The following is an 18,116-nucleotide window of genomic DNA, read 5'->3' as shown; positions in this document are numbered from 1 at the left end:
CACATGCAGGAAACCAAAAATATGGGTCACATAAACCCACGAGGAACTCATAGGGCCAGGGTTCCCTCAGAAATGCCATTTATGTGATGGTAATGCTTAATTGTATTACATTCACATTCCAGCTCTGCCTTTTTCATTGGTGAGTAATAACCTTTCAGAGATGATTTAATGAGGTTGCTCCGGAATGGGTAATTCCATGTAAATCCCAGATATTACTGCTGAAATTCAATTTGATAAGACTCGGTCGTCTCGTCCAATCCCAGCAAGATAGCGCAGGCAATTTAGCCGTGCAATCAGATTGCCTAATTCCCTGACACATCATTGTTCCAGATCATTTCCATATTTTGCTACTTATAGGCATAATTAGTGCTGCATCAACAGGACAGAGGAAAACCAAACATCCTCCCTACCTCCGCACGCACATGAGCGCAGATCAATTGGCAGAGAGATAACATTTCGTTTCGGTGGGCTTCGTGCAGCAGCACCCATCCGTAAAACTTGCCACCTTACATGGCAACCGGTCTCCAGAGTGATGCTACAAAGAAGCGGGGTTCAGCAGCCCATAAAGCTGTCATGTGCGTGCACATCACAATAGCGGCAGACACCGAGACCTCAAATCTAACAACATCCATCAATCACGCTGAAGGGATAACTAGCCTATTGTGACCCCGATCGAGCCATTAAGCCCGATAAATATCTAAGAGCATCCCACTAAAGGTGCTTAAACCGTTGAACATTTATAAAATAAATAAGGCATACCATCCTTGACTGTCATGAAAAAGTCTGACACCCTTGAGATTAAAAAGGAAAAGGTGCTGTGAAATATTGGTGTAACTCGTTGCAGACGCAGCAGTAATACGTGCTGTAAAACATTCGCTTCACAATGATAAAATTATCCACAACATCAACATGTTCCAAAATTACACAACAGAAATGAGCGTGTGCAATTTCCAGAATCTGCACTGCACGTCATCTTGATGCTGAATAATGTGTATTATGCTTTGTGTCTGTGGAGTCAGCAAACAAAACAAGGGGCCAAACAAGCACAAACTCACAAACTGATACCGATGGAAAATTATCTGAAACATTTTTGGAAGCAAAAGAGGAAGTGGAGCGAGTTTAGTAGAGTTTCGCACACCTCTATCGGAAGGACGAGAGATTTGAGAGAGCCCGTGGCTGAGGGGGTTTGTGTGTGTGTAAAATGATCTTTGGCCCATCTGTTTGTTTCACTACCACCCATAAAACCCCTCCTTTTCTCTCTCTTTCGCTCTCTCCCTTCCTTCCCTTCCTTTCTCACTTTCCTCTGCGAAAAATGCAGTGTGCCACTGGAACAAGCCGCTGGCTTTTCTGCTTGCTAGAAGACAGTCTTTTGTGATGGAAAACTGTACTGATGGTGTGACTTCCACCCTGGGGGAGGGTCAACTCCTGAAGACAGTCACACCACAGGAAGACTCGGAAATTGGGGACAGATGCGATAGAAGAAAAAAAGCCTTACGTATGTGTGTATATATAATATACGATCATATAACAATGCTAATTAATTAGATTCATGTAATATTACTGGTTACAGTCAATTCGCGAACAAATGACTAATTAAGAAATGTATGAAAAATACTGTGACAAATGTGTGTGAATCATTCTTTCAAGTTCTTCAGTGAATCCGTGGTTACTGATCCTGACTCACTCACTGAACAGCATGACTTTCATGTCCATCTCATCTCAGGACTGTTATTTTGACATAATGATACTAAACATTTAAATATGTATTTACAGAAGTTACATGGAATCATTTAAAATTGGGAAATTATTACTTTTATATGTAGTACTTTACTAAATTGATATTAAATAAACTAATACAGCAAAAATTAGACTAAATAGATTGTGATTACAGTAAAAATGTGTCAACATATGAAAAGTTTAGATGCAAAAACCTCTAAATGCCGTTAGATATTTTCTTCTAAAATGAGCATTTTTCTCTGACTCTTGTGTGTAGTCTCTGAAATTGTACTTTTATAGTGACGAATACTTTTTTCCATTGCCTCTGAAGTGAAATAACTGAACATAAACATAGAAAAATGCTCATTTTAGGAGGAAATTTCAGATGGCATTTAGAGGTTTTTGTATCTAAAATCTTCATATGTTGAAAAAATGAAGACACTTAAGTAACGATGCTGAAACTTCAGCTTTACTATTATAAAGTATTCATTACACCTCACTTTTTCCACATTTTTAATGTTACAGCCTTATTCCAAAATGGATCAAATTAATTTAATTCCTCAAAATTCTACACACAATACCCCATAATGACAATGTAAAAAAAATTATTAAAAATAAAAAACCTGACAAATCACATGTACATAAGTATTCACAGCCTTTGCCGTGATGCTCTAAATTGAGCTCAGATACATTCTGTTTCCACTGATCATTCTTGAGATGATTCAGCAGCTTAATTGGAGTCACCTGTGGTAAATTCAGTTGATTGGACATGATTTGAAAAGGCATACACCTGTCTATATAAGGTCCCAGGGTTGACAGTGCATGTCAAAGCACAAACCAAGCATGAAGACAAAGGAATTGTCTGTAGACCTCAGAGACAGGATTGTCTCGAGGCACAATGCTGGGGAAGGTTACAGAAAATTTTCTGCCACTCTGAAAGTTTCAATGAGCACAATGGCTTCCATCATCCATAAGTGGAAGATGTTTAGAACCACCAGGACTCTTCCTAGAGCTGGCCAGATATCTAAGCTGAGTGATCGGGGGAGAAGGGCCCTAGTCAGGGAGGTGACTATACAATAACCCAATGGTCACTCTGTCTGAGCTCTAGTGTTCTTCTGTGGAGAGAGGAGAACCTTACAGAAGGACAATCATCTGTGCAGTACTCCACCAATCAGGCCTGTATGGTAGAGTGGCCAGACGGAAGCCGCTCCCCGCCTGGAATTTGCCAAAAGGTATCTGAAGGACTCTCAGACCATAAGAAACAAAACTCTCTGATTTGATGAGACTAAAATTTAACTCTTTGGAGTGAATGCCAGGCATTACGTTTAGAGAAAACCAGGCACTGCTTTTCACCAGGTTAATACCATCCCTACAGTGAAGCATGGTGCTGGCAGCATCATGCTGTGGGGATGTTTTCAGCAGCAGGAACTGGAAGACTAGTCAGGATAGAGGGAAAGAAGAATACAGCAATGTACAAAGACATCCTGAATGAAAACCTGCTTCAGAGTGCTCTTGACCTCAGACTGGGGTGACGGTTCATCTTCCAGCAGGACAATGACCCAAAGCACACTGCCAAAATATCAATGGTGTGGCTTCTCAACAATTCAGTGAATGTCCTTGAGTGGCCCAGCCAGAGCCCAGATCTAAATCCTATTAAACATCTATGGAGAGATCTGAAAATAACTGTACACAGTCGCTTCCCATTCAACCTGATAGAGCTTGAGAGGTACAGCAAAGAGGAATGAGCAAAAATTCACAAAAACAGGTGTGCCAAGCTTGTGGCATCAAATGCAAAAAGACTTGAGGCTGTAATTGCTGCCAAAGGTGCATCAACAAAGTATTGAGCAAAAGCTGTGAATACTTATGTACATGTGATTTTTCAGGTTTTTTAATTTGTAATAAGTTTGCAACAATTTCAAAAAATCTTTTTTCACATTGTCATTATGGGGTATTGTGTGTAAAATTTTCAGGAAATAAATGAATATAATCCATTTAGGAATCAGGCTGTAACAAAATAATGTGGAAAAAGTAAAGCACTATGAATACTTGCCGGATGCACTGTATTTACTAGAAACAAAGGAATTAAAAAATAATAAAATATTTTAATATTACATATACTGTATACAACCATGTATGCAGTCTAAATAAATGCTGCATGTATACAGTGCACACACACCCTCACCTAATTCTATCACTTCCTGTGGTGACTGCCTTCTAAGAGAAGAAGTGCCTGATCGGTCCACACTTTGCTAAATGGATTGATGACAGAAAGACGGGTGTGAAAGAGAGACAGGGTCAGAATCACCTTGGATACTCACCCATTATGCTGGAGCTCATGAAAGGTGTTGGGGACAATCCTTCATGGGACACTAATCGACTGTCACTCAAGTGATCAGCATAATGAGAGTCTCCAAACCCCTGGGGGAAAGAGATCACAGCATTAAACACATTATTAGCCGGACCTGCTAATTGAGTGCTATGACACTCTTCTAATTACTGGGGGGAAAGAGGGGAGCACGACTGGTCAACTGTCCCCTGAAACGATCAATACTTCTCTACTCTCCTCATTAAAAATCACTTTCTTCAAAGTGTTTGATGAATTTCATTAAAAGGGCAAACAAAAGCCCCGAAGAGATGACAGCGCTTGTGCTGGGATTGTGTAATTGTAATAAAGTTAATGAGGCACAAACAACAACAGAAAATGAGCGATTTGCATTTATCAACAAAATTCGCGTCACATTAACATGTTTTTTTTCGCCTCATTCCCTTTAATGTTAGCACACTGGGATCGGATATAACGATAGTAATTCAGACATTACTTTCCTAAGATCTCTAAGCAATACTAACTATTGGAGTATAGCTTACAGTGTGTTTAGCTTATTATTAAGATCAGTCACAATTAGCATCTTTAGAAGAAATGCAGCTTGAAGTTTCTAGCATGATTGCAAATGCGGTTACTAGGCAACGTTTTGGTTTTGTTTGACAATCTCTTCATTCATGATCAGAATTTCATGCTGTGTGCACTGTTAAAATAAACTGCTAGCACTAGTGAGGATTTGTGCATGCAAAACGGTGGTACGATGCATCCAAAATGGCATAAAACTGATGAAGTGACGTGTTTGCTAGAGCTTGACACAGATCACGTCTTTATGCCGAAAGCCTGCTTGTACTTAAAAAGTAGAATAAATAAGTCGGGTTCTCTCTTCTCGGCAGCTGAGGTCTGCCCTTTCATGACCGTTATCAGCTTTGGGGGGCTTAGGTCTAAATATCGGTCACAGTGTGGGCCTTTAAAACTCGGAGTCCCCCCCCCAATAAAGGATACTCTGTGGCTGTGTTAATCCTGGAGCCGGTGAAAATCCGCCTGGCGCTACAGTCAAATGTGTCCCCCAAACCATATTAACTCTCTCCTGAGGGGCCTACAGCTGCCGGCTGTCCATTACTGTGGGCTTTTCCTTCTCTGCTTTCAAAAATATATACATCCCGGACAATTAAAATCTGCATTTTTCTTCCTTTTTCTACTCCTGTTTTCTGAACGGATGGCAATTGAGTAATTTCAAAAAGGCGGTGGAGTGTTGTGCAGGGCAGAATCGATATGGAGAGGTTCCCTATCGTGTCCCTGCCGCTTGTGTTAATAACGCTATGAACTGCCTGACTAATAGCTTCTCCCCTGAAGAGACACAGTGGGAGGGGGGATGGCAAGTGAAAACAAGCCCCCGAACTGCACCGTCCTCCCCAGCAATTTGGTAAGCATGATTTAGTAAGCTTTCTGACTGAAGGATAGCTCACAGATGCATGCAGAAATACAATTAAAGGGATAGTTCACCCAAAACTGATTCTGGCATCAGTTACATACACAACACAAAAGACTTTTGTACATGTTAGGAACACAAATGATGGTATTTTAAATGAAACCTGAGAGAATTCTAAATCGAGTGTATGTCAATTTTCACAAAACATTTAAGAGTCTTTGGGGCCTTTCATACACCCGGCGCAATAAGGTGCAAGATGTGTTTGGCGTGATTTGTTGCTATTTTCAGACCAGCGCAAACCTAATTTGTGGCACATTGTTTAAAAAGCAAATCCATTTGCGCCACTTTGTGGACTCATGGGTTTGCCGGTCTAAAAAGGAGGTGTGTTAAGGCGCATTGTTGGCCTGTTGCTATTTTGAAGAACTGAAATAGACAGCGCCATTGACCAACTAAAAGCTGCTCTAAAGTCTGGCATGGAGAGTGTTAGTTATGTGCCTATACAGTCCAAAATGCTTACACATTAGGGGTGATAAAATTAATTGTTTCTTCGGTGCACCACGATGCAGATGCGGACAATTCGGTATTGGTTCAGTCATAATCGGTTATTGTGTACTGACGTCATCTATCTCATATGCGCCATGTCTCCGTAGCTTACTATGGCAAGGGAGGCGAACACGATTGTTTACAACACTCCAACTACTTAAAAACGCAGAAACCCTGCACAATTTCACTGCGTGTGTGTTTGCTGGACACTTACAGCAGAAGCCCCTATTTCACTGCGATTGAGAAAATAAAAGCACTCCTTTTCTCACTCTCTCACTGTGGCCCATTTGACCTGCTGGCATGACTTTTCCTCTCCTCTCGGCTGTTATAGCAATACTTCTGGATACAGACACGAGTGCGTGTATGCAGAGTTTTCTACACTGCGTCTATCATGGATCAGCTGTGATCGTCGCTGCCATTTACCAGTGTTTATCGTCGGTGAACAGCTCCTTTCTGTTGAGCGCGTGACCAATCATATGGGTGTAAGAACGAACTCACAAGACTCAGTAAGCGAGCAGGATATTTACATTTGTTTATGTGCTATGAATGCTCATGTTGTTCTGTGCATGTACTTGAGTTTTAAAGGTACAGTTTATATATCTGACTGTTTGTATTAAAGGACAAAATTGTATTACAAATAATATATAAATATATTTATACATTTTAATACAAGAATTGTTGTGATGTGAAGAAAATATTAAATTGTGTATGGAAAGCATCGTCAATGCACCGTGATGCACTGAGATATCAAATTGAACCGAATCGATGGCATGATAATCGTAACCGAACCGTGAGACCAGTGTAGGTTCACACCTCTATTACACATTGCGTAATACACACAGGATGTACAGCAATACACAAATATCTTTACAAATAAAAAAGAATTAAAGGATAAAAATGTTACAAAAATTATTATTTTCTGCATACACATAAAAACCACTGCCTCCATGCCCTCTTCACCTCGGGGTGTTTTTTTCAGTTTATTCATGACAGCTTGCTTTTATATAATGCTATTATTATTAGCAGTAGCATTTAATATATGCATATTTCTATTTATTTTAATAAAACAAAGTTTAGATTTGTCCATCTGTCAGGTTTTGGAGATGTTTACCTCACCATATGGGGCATAAGAATAAAAAGTGTGTTTGGATATTTTTCACACACTTCGTTATTTTTGTTCATTTATTTGTTTGCAGGAAATTAGAACGGAATTCAGAAATAGTTTGGAAACAAATCTTTGTGCTTAACAAACAAAAATATGTAGGCTAATGGATGTATTCAGTAGAGTGCCTACAACACTGTTTCCTTACTCCAAGAAAGTAAAGGAGTAAAGAGTAAAAGTAAACATGTCGAATGGAGGAGGCTCATTCTTTATCCTTGCACTGCAGATGCTCTGTTTAACTTTTTTGTCTCGCTAGTGAAGGTGTTCAGTTTTTCAAGTTACAAAGTCCATCATCTAAATAGCAAATGCTCAATGGCGCAATTCTACTGTCTCTTAATGGGAACGCGAGATGAGACTGGTTGGTTTAATGCACATTGTGCTCAAAACACACCCATAACTCATTAAGAGAAAGGCACAACACTGTTAGACCATGCGCCGGCACGCAAAGCGTATTCTCCATCCTTAAAATAGCAAAAGTGGATTCACACATGCCGTTAATGCTTTTGTGCCATGCGCTTTAGACTTTGTGCCTAGATCATTAAAATAGAGCCCAAAGAGTGTATCCATACAAATCAAGCAGACCAATATCGTTTTTCACAATATTACAATGATATCGATATATATTGCAATGTAGTTATTTATCGCAATACTGAGATTAAATTTTAACATGTAATAAGATATTGAACTGAAACTAGGCATGGACTGGTATAGGATTCAGATAGTATGATAACCTTGGATAAAAATATCACGGTTTCACGGTATTGTGATTACTGCTCTAAAATATATTGTTTTTAAATATCTGGGTTAAAAAAACTAAAACTTTTTTCCTTTGAACACAAAATATTTTATTTTGAGAAACATTTATAATATTTTGTAATAGTAAACATGTCAGGCTAAATAACAAATGAATTATTGATTTCTGCTGTCTTCATTTGTTTCAAAAACATTTTTTTTTTACAATTTATCTTTGGAGAACTTTTCTGCTAGCGATACTGTTGTCCTAAAAAAACTACAAAAAAGTAAATAAAAAATCTTACACATACCGTAGGAACTGTAAAACAGAAAATCTTGGTGCTTTTAAAACCTTGACCGTGGTATACAGTGAAAACGGTTATTGTTCCATGCCTAAAACTAAAACTATGTTAATTGTGTCAATTAGCACAAATATTTTAAACTTGTTTGCTTGTTGACATGATTTATACTGTCATAGCACACAGTCCTAAATTCAAGACTGCTTTGCTTTATATTGTAAACAGATCAAATTGAGGCTTTTATTTATATATATTAGCACATTAAGCATGTTACATATAAGTGTAAAGAACAAACCGCAATTGTTCCTGAGGAAGCTGAAACTTATAGGCTTATAGGTTCAAAAGTAAATGATGACAGCATTTTAAATGTTGAACTCCCCCTTTAACCTCTTTATCATTTATACTGTTCTCCCTGGCCTTTTAAGGCTGCCCAGTGACAGCTGGTGGAGTGTCAGAAAAGGACAGTGGATGTGAAGATGAATAGATCTGTGAGACCATTAGATCATCAATCACTGCTGCCTCATGATCTCTGAATGAACGGTTTGCTGTGCATGTTCTAGCTGTCATCGGTGAATGGTTAGACTAGTCTAAATACCATCCAAGCAGCTGCTTTAGCATGCAAACCAGCACTGCGCTTCCAGAAAACATCTCTCAGATGCTCCTTGGCGTCCCAGGTGAACACCCTGGTCCCATTTAAAGGCATTGGGGACGGGTGATAGTGGCGTGATGGACGGGAGCGAGGCACTGCGGGACAGCGGGGTGCACGGCAGAGGTGGTGCATGCGGCTTGGGCTGTCAGATGGGAGGCCTGAAGCCACGGCTGCCCAGGATGTGATGCCTGGCTGTGGGCCAAGGTCAGCTAGCTGGGGCTCCAGTCTGTTCACAGTCCACTAATCACACGCGTACAGAGAGGGAGAACACAGCCAGAGAGTCGCTCTTCTGAAGGAAAAAAAATCCTGCTTAAAATGCCTTACAATTTCCGTGCGAGAGAACAAGTGTAATGTTAGTCGATAGGATTCCATGTTCTTTGTGGGTAACAGAAAAATACAGAAAAGCCGTAGCCTCTATTAGATATCTAATAGGAGATCTGAGTGCAACAAGGCTGTGAAAAAGTAAAGTGATGGATGAAGAGGCTGATTAAATCTTTAGCGGGTACATCACAGAAAACCGGCTGCAGCTCTGTTGAAGCTCTTGTGGCTTTTTTTAAGGGGAAACCACAAAAGAGTGTGCAAGATTCTCACGATAAGATCAAACCTCAGACAATGGCCTCCTAACTTTGTTATTGGCCGTGAGCAATGGACGCTGCTGCGATGCCATTAATATCAAGAAGTCTGCTTTAACAGTAAAGTTGTTCGATTACAAAATTTTTGATTCTGATTCAAAGTTCTGGAATCGATGGACTCGATTGCGAGAATCGATTCCTCACTGCTGTTACGATTCTTTAGACTAAAACCCTGCCAATAGTAAATGAGCTAAAAGAAAGCTCAATCAAGCACACAACTTCTATAGCAATACATGCTGCTCTAACATATTGCGTCTAAACTTAATGTGCACAACTGTCAATTAGAAACTGCAAACTGTACAGTATATATGCACTGTTTATAATAGTGCAGTTTATTCAATTCAATTCAAGTGTATTTGTATAGCTCTTTATGCACGTTATTACAGTACAGTCAAAATCAGAAATGTTAAGAAGTTGTGAATAGGGTGAGCAGTATATAAACAGTTAGCCTGCAGTTATATCATACATAGTGTCCCTTTCAAAAAGCAGATGTCTGTGAGTACAATATGTTTTCAAATGAAGTGTGTTTTGTCTATTGCTTATGATTTTGGGTTAAGGTCCTCTATTTGCAGTTATTCTGTGATTCCGATGTTTCTTGACTTTTTGTAACAGCAATGGCAGGATTTTAGCACTATTCTTTACTAAATCACTTTATTTAAAACAAAAATTAGATAAATCCCTTCACCTTATGCATTTGCTATCTTTTTATGTATTCATAGTGGAGCTTAAAATCCTTTGTTGTGAACTATAATTCTGTTTCACCATGTACTGCTGTAATGTTTATGAGGTATGTACAACAAAAATGAGGCTGCAAAATATATTGTTTCAGCATCAGTATGGCAATGTGCGAATTTGCAATAATCACATCACAGAATCTAATAAATCAAGTTGGGATTATAATTAACCTGGAACTACAGTTCAGAACATATTATTTTACATCTGATTGTTGATTTTCTGTATCTCAATACTATTAGACTATATTTTGTATATTTTCGAAAACATATTGTATATTTTATGCAGATACACAACCCTATAAAATTATCCCAATCAATTTAACATTATGAATTCTTTTCAAATAGTTACTTAAGTCATATTGTGAAATTATATTCATATAGCAGGAAAACTATATATGGCAATGTCAGTTTTTTTTCAATATGATGAAGCCTTAAATAAAAATACTGTGTAGTATCAATGTGTGCATCAGGACAGAATTAAGTTAAAAAGTTAGATAAACACCATTAAGAAACAATTTAAAGGTAATAATCAGCAGAACAGATTTGCATAGTCTATAATTGGCATATTTCAGCATGATATACCATAACTAGCTATTTGAAATTAAAGTATGGAAAGGTAAGTGGACCACAGATTTATTTATTTGAACCAATTCATTGAAGGGAATGAATTTGATTAGCAAAAGTATGTTGAATTATTATTTAGTTCTTTAAAACTTAACAGAATGGGTGACACGGTGGCTCAGTGGTTAGTGCTGTCGCCCAACAGCAAGAAGGTGGCTGGTTCGAGTCATGGCTGGGCCAAGTGACGTTTCGGTGTGGAGTTTGCATGTTCTTCCCGTGTTGGCGTGGGTTTCCTCTGGGTGCTCTGGTTTCCCCCACAGTCCAAAGACATGCGCTATAGGTGAACTGAAGGAAACTAAATTGGCCGTAGTGTATGAGTGTGTGTAAATAAGTGTGTGAGTGGGTGTTTCCCAGTACTTCGTTGCAGCTGCAAAGGCATCCGCAACATAAAATATGTTGGAATAGTTGGTGGTTCATTCTGCTGTGGTGACCCCAGAAATAGAGACTAAACCGAAGAAAAATGAATGACTGAATGAATGAATGAAACTGAAAAGAGCTAATAATTCCTTTTGTGGACCCAATTGCAAACTTTGGAATCGATGGTTGATTCTCAATGTCTCAGAATACATTTTTTGGCAACGTCTCCAAGCCCTGTTTAACACTTGTAAATGTGTTCACATTTTAAAATGGTAACAGAATAAAAAACATACATAAGCAATAAGTCATGATAACATATGTTTTATATTAATTTTACTTAGTAAAATAAATCAACCATGTTTCAAGTCATACGAGCTGTTTTAAGTCTAATATAAATAATATCCATGCTAAAAATCGGGGTAAAATGTTTCAAAGAGTATTCCCGCCTTCAAACGATATAACCATTTCATACACAGACTATGTGACTTTAATTGTGTCTGAATTGAAGACGTCTGTGTTTTTCTTACTCTGTAAAAACGATGGAGCAAATTACCTGCTGGTTTTCGTCTAACTCTGAGGTCCTCTGAGAAATCTAATCCTGTCAGTATAGGAGCGGCTGTGATTGCAAAATATAATTTTTTTTTACAGTGCTTCCTTTCATTTGACCTTGGCTGTAACTAAACAAAAATTCCTTGTTGCGTTGCCCGGCACACAATCATTACGCATTTAGATCTTTTACAAATTTCCAAGTAAAACAACAGTGGTGGTCTGAGTGCTGCTGACATCCAAACTCATGTAAAAAGAAAATTAAATCAACCTGCAAAGGCTGTTCTTAAACAGTTTAGAATGTCGACTATATAATGTAGTGATTTAACATATCCCTTCCCTTACATGTGCCACCTCTCAAATGATTGGGTCTGTACAATTTTAAAATTCTTTTGGATGAATTATTTTATGGTTAACAGTGCTGCTGTCATATGATTAAAAAGTACAGTAAAAACTTAATATGAAAAATACATTATCAGCAGCCATTACTCCAGTCTTCAGTGTCACATGATTCTCCAGAAAACAGTCAAATATGCTGATTTTAACAACATTTCTTAATATTAAAAAGTTTTGAAAATTATTATTTTAACAGAACAATATTTACTTAAATTAACTGAATTTGAATCGAATGTTACATTAATTTATCTAAGCACGTTCCTTTAAAGGAGTAATTAGTTATAGTTACTTCTCACAAATAGTAACTGAGTTAGTAACTGAGTTACATAATTATACAAGTAAGTAATTACCAGGGAAAGTAACTATTGCGTTACTTTAAAAATATATACAGTTGAAGTCAGATTTATTAGCCCCCCTTATTTCCCAAATGATGTTTAACAGAGCAAGGAAATTTTCACAATATGTCTGATAATATCTTTTCTCCTGGATAAAGTCTTATTTGTTTTATTTTGGCTAGAATAAAAGCAGTTTTTAATTTTTTTTTTAAATCCATTTTTAGGTCAAAATTATTAGCCCCTTTAAGCTAATTTTTTTTCGATAGTCTACAGAACAAACCATCGTTATACAATAACTTGCCTAATTCCCCTAACCTGCCTAGTTAACCTAATTAACCTATTTAAGCCTTTAAATGTCACTTTAAGCTGTATAGAAGTGTGTTGAAAAATATCTAGTCAAATATTATTTACTGTCATCATGGCAAAGATAAAATAAATCAGTTATTAGAAATGAGTTACAAAAATTATTATGTTTAGAAATATGTCGAAAAAATCTTCCTTCCGTTAAACAGAAATTGGGGAAAAAAATTAACAGGGGGCTAATAATTCAGGGTGGCAAATAATTTTGACTTCATTTGTATATTTGTCAAATGACTTTAAAGCATTGTACACTAATCCACACTATTTTAATGTTGTAAAATATTTACAGTTTGCAAAAGCTACCTTTGAGCTTGTTGGATTTGCTATCGTTCTGACTCCTGGTCGTTGGAGTGTGCGATTGACTGCGTGTGCCCGCACTACTCTGCCTCTGATTGGCAAACGATGGATATATACTCTATCTATCTAAACCAACCATCACGTTCTCAGTTCATCACATTCACAGACACACCAATCATCATCACTGGTTGGTTTTGTGTCCAACACCAAAATTATTCAGAAGACTAAATATGACTAAAACTAAAATGGAATTTTTGTCAAAAGACTAAGACTAAAACTAAATCCAAATTTGCGGTCAAAATGAACACTGTGCTGTTCACATCAAAACCGCTTCAGTGTTCTCAGATATAGCAACATGCATTTTATTGTCAGTAATGTAAACGTCATTGTAAGAGGAAGAAAACAGTATTACTCGTTACTGAAAAAAGTATCGCTGTTTAGTAACGCTGTTTATTTATAGCGCCGTTATTCCCATCACTGGTTAACAACAAAAATTGTAACTTAAAATAAACTGCGACAATATGACATATTGCTTTTTTGATAGGTGTTGAAATGGTAAAAAAAAAAAATCAGAAAATCAGTCTTGATTTAAGTGCACAGTTTATAATAAAAATACTGAACTAACTCAATCTTAACAGCATCAAACTGCAGTTTAGATAAGATTTTACCAGCCTCTTTGGACTCATCACCAGATATAAATGGTAAAAAATGGTCATTCACACATATAAGTGCTGATTTATTTTCTCAAGAATTCGATCATTATAAATTACATGTCAAAAGTTTCAGAAATGACTAGCATGTTTATTCCATTTTTTAGGAAACCCAAGTGCTCAGACACACACAGAGTTTCAGTCAAGTTAAACACTTTGATTGTGTTTATGTGATGCACATGTGTGAGTAATGTGTGTGTGTGTGTGTGTGTGCACGCACTGTACGGAGGTGCAAACAGCTGTCTGCTGATCCCATCCCCAGCAATGTCACAAGCACTAATTTCCATTCACCTAGAGCAAAGATATCGCATGCGTCTCCGTCTTATAATTCAAATCAGGCCGGCGGCATAGCCATCGCCTGTAGAAGTGCGGAGGGGAAGGGCATCGGAAATAAACAAGACAATGTGGTGTGAGAGCCTCTGACATTTGACTGATTTCTGATAGGAAGTGACAGGAGATTGACATGAAATGAAATTCATACAGGGCACCCTGAACACACCACCGTGGAAAAGACAAAACAAACAAATAGGAAGAGAGAGATCCTCAACACTCCGTACTATATGTCTGAGTGTAAAATAAAATCACAACCACTGCTGATTTCTTTCTTTTTTCTGTGATGAGGTGGATTTCATTTGCATGCATGAAAATCAATCTGGGTTTATGGTATGTCTGAAATGCATCAACGCTTCCTGCACCAACTGTGTTCATTCAAACACGGCAAGCCTGGAAGAAGCGTATACAATTTGTTATTTGTCAGGAACGCAACTAATATAATCACAACGTCAAGTAGGCTGCATGTGCACTTTCATCTGTCTCTTCTAACAAAGCGGAAAAAACAATAACATTTCCTTTTTTTTTGCTTTGGAGGAAAAAACTAAGATATTTTCTTTGCTGTGTTCGTCGAGCAGAACAGCTGCTCGTAATACTTCTTAGCAGTCAAAAAGAAACATTTGAGAAAAGCTCTTTGCTAAGTGTCTCTGAGGAAATGGGGGAGGAAACACAAGAACTTAGTTATGAGTGGATTCCTTTCAATATTGACATGTCATTAGATATAAAAACTGCCATTTACTGAATCTGTAAATGTTTTGTAATAAGTTTGTAGAGATGCACAGTGGCGCAGTGGGTAGCACATTTGCCTCACAGCTGGGTCAGTTGGCATTTCTGTGTGGAGTTTGCATGTTCTCCCCGTGTTTGCATGGGTTTCCTCCGGGTGCTCCGGTTTCCCCCATAAGTCCAAAGACATGTGGTATAGGTGAATTGGGTAGGCTAAATCGTCCATAGTGTATGTGTGTGATTGGGAGTGTATGGGTGTTTCCCAGTGATGGGTTGCAGCTGGAAGGGCATCCACTGCGTAATATCACATATGCTGGATACGTTGGCAGTTCATTCCGCTGTGGTGACCCCAGATTAATAAAGGGACTAAGCCGAAAAAAAATGAATGAATGAATGAATAAGTTTGTAAAGTTTTAGTTTTGTGATAAAAGTTAGAATAAAAACATAACAATATTGTAATAAAAATTACACTATACATTTCTGTAAGTTAGTTCATTATAAATTGCCAAACAAAACAAAAATGTAAACAACTTGTAAAATGACCTTATGAATTATCATTAAATTCTCTACCATTTAAAAGTTTCAGGTCATTCAAATTATTTCATTTATTTAGCAGGAGTGCACTAAAGGGATCAACAGTTAATGTAAATACAAAGATTCCAAGTGTATTTCACGTAAGCACTGTTATTTTTGAACATTTCCCTTCATTTCCCTTCATTCATTTCCCTTCAGCTTAGTCTCTATTTTTCAGAGGTCACCAAAGCAGAATGAACCGCCAACTATTCCAGCATATGTTTTACGCAACAGATGCCCTACCAGCCGCAACTCAGTATTGGGAAATACCCATACATACTCATTCACCCACACACTCATACACTACAGCTAATTTAGCTTATTCAATTCATCTATACCATATGTTTTTGGACTGTGGGAGAAACCGGAGCACCAGGAAGAAACCCACGCCAACACGGGGAGAACATGCAAACTCCACACAGAAACGCCAACTGGTCCAGCTGGGACTCGAACCAACATCCTTATTTAAACATATTTAAATGATTTTGAAGTATGATGTGGCGCAGAAAAATGTAGATGTTGCTGACTCAGAGAAATGATTAAAATGTTAAAATACATTAAGATAGCAAGTAATTACTTCAAATAGCAATCATTTTTCACAATATAACTTTTTTGCATTATTTTTTATCAAAAAATTGCAGCCTAAAAAAAACAAAAGATTTCTTTCTAAAAACGTACCTCAAACTTTTGCAAGGAAGGTTACGTATATAATCAAATCAACAGTGATATTATGTTAATATACACTGCCTGTGTATATCAAGTCTTGTCGTCGATCCCAGTTGTAAGAGCAGCAAATAATAAGTTGACTTCTAGTTGATCATTTGGAAAAGTGGCAAAGGAAGATTTTTCAGATGAATCATCTGTTGAACTGCATCCCAATCATCACAAATACTGCAGAGGACCTACTGGAACCCACATGGACCCAAGATTATCGTAGAGATCAGTCAAGATTGGTGAAGGAAAAATCATGGTTTGGGGATACATTCAGGATCGAGAGATCTGCAGAGTGGATGGTAACATCAACAGCCTGAGGTATCAAGACATTTGTGCTGCCCATTACATTACAAACCACAGGAGAGGGCAAATTCTTCAGCAGGATAGCGCTCCTACTCATACTTCAGCCTCCACATCAAAGTTCCTGAAAGCAAAGAAGGTCAAGGTGCTCCAGGATTGGCCAGCACAGTCACCAGACATAAACATTATTGAGCATGTCTGGGGTAAGATGAAGGAGGCATTGAAGATGAATCCAAAGAATCTTGATAAACTCTGGGAGTCCTGCAAGAACGCTTTCTTTGCCATTCTAGATGACTATTAATAAGTGATTTGAGTCATTGCAGAGATGTATGGATGCAGTCCTCCAAGTTCATGGGAGTCATACACAATATCCATTCTTTTTCCACTGCACCATGACTTCATATTCTATACTGTACATTATTTCTGTTAAGTGACAAGACTTTTGTCTAAGCTAAGTCAGCTTACTATCCTAATTAAATAATTAAAATCAAGGCATGATCATATTTTATTTTGGTAAAATAAGCGTAATCTAAAGGCTTTTGCCTTTCATATAAGCCACTTCTGATACCAAATGATCAACTAAAAGTCAACTTGTTGTTTGTTGTTCCTAAAACTAAAACTAAATTTTTGTCAGGTAGTATATAGTCAGTGAACAAATAAGTAGTAATGTTTCATTTAGCTGAAAACAGATATCTGAACTGGTGTAATGGAAAAGAGCCATACCAGAGTCTCCACTTTATCTGGTGAGTTTTTGTAGGTGTGTGTGTGTGTGTGTGTGTGCGCGTGTGTGTGTGTGTGTGTGTGCGTGTGTGTGTGTGTGTGTGTGTGTGTGTGTGTGTGTGTGTGTGGCAAGTGAAGTGCAGTGAGGTGAAACAAGACCAGCCTTACCCTGGAGGACTCATAGGATGGGCTGGACTGGCCACCTGAGGCCCATGATGCTTGGCTCGTCCTCTCATCCATACCTGTCCAAAACACAGATTCACAACTCAATCAAAAAAATGCCCACCCAACACAACCTTAAAACAGCAACATAAAAGACAATAACATTGATTTAGTGTTCATTTAATATTTTTTAAAAATTATAATATTTAGATTTATTTATTATTTTCTGCCCCCTGACCACTAATTCTGGCAACTGAGGAACATATTTAGATATTTTGATAGATAGATAGATAGATAGATAGATAGATAGATAGATAGATAGATAGATAGATAGATAGATAGATAGATAGATAGATAGATAGATAGATAGATAGATAGATAGATAGATAGATAGATAGATAGATAGATAGATAGATAGATAGACAGATAGACAGACAGACAGATAGATATAAAGAACCGTTTGAAAAAGAACAGACAGACAGACAGACAGACAGACAGACAGACAGATAGATAGATAGATGATTCTTATATGTGCTAAAAATAACAGTCTTGAAAAAAAAGATATAACCTAAAAACCATACAAAGGCAAGTTAAAAGTCTAAAAGTATCAATTACGAAAAGCGACAGCCATTGATATTCATAGTAAAAAAAATAATACTATAGAAGTCGATGGCTGCTGATTTCAGAATATGTAGTTTTGTGTTTAACAGAAGACAAAAAAAAACATAAAAGTTTAGATGCACTTGAGTGTAAAGA

General features: G+C 37.6%; 1 protein-coding gene across 8 annotated transcripts in view; it reads right to left on the bottom strand.

Moving 5' to 3' along the window:
• The window catches only part of tcf12 (transcription factor 12), a 196,687-nt gene that overhangs the window by 118,652 nt on the left and 59,919 nt on the right, over window positions 1–18,116 (bottom strand). For all 8 annotated transcript variants that reach the window (XM_056462086.1, XM_056462087.1, XM_056462090.1 and 5 more), the window contains 2 exons: window positions 17,367–17,440; window positions 4,035–4,134 (listed from right to left, as the gene is read on the bottom strand). In XM_056462086.1, coding sequence (XP_056318061.1) covers window positions 4,035–4,134; window positions 17,367–17,440 — 174 coding nt within the window. The remainder of the gene's footprint in view (window positions 1–4,034; window positions 4,135–17,366; window positions 17,441–18,116) is intronic.

This window comes from Danio aesculapii, chromosome 7 (genome assembly GCF_903798145.1).
Source record: "Danio aesculapii chromosome 7, fDanAes4.1, whole genome shotgun sequence".
NCBI classification, from domain to species: Eukaryota; Metazoa; Chordata; class Actinopteri; order Cypriniformes; family Danionidae; genus Danio; species Danio aesculapii.
This window is presented reverse-complemented; position numbering and strand designations above follow the sequence as displayed.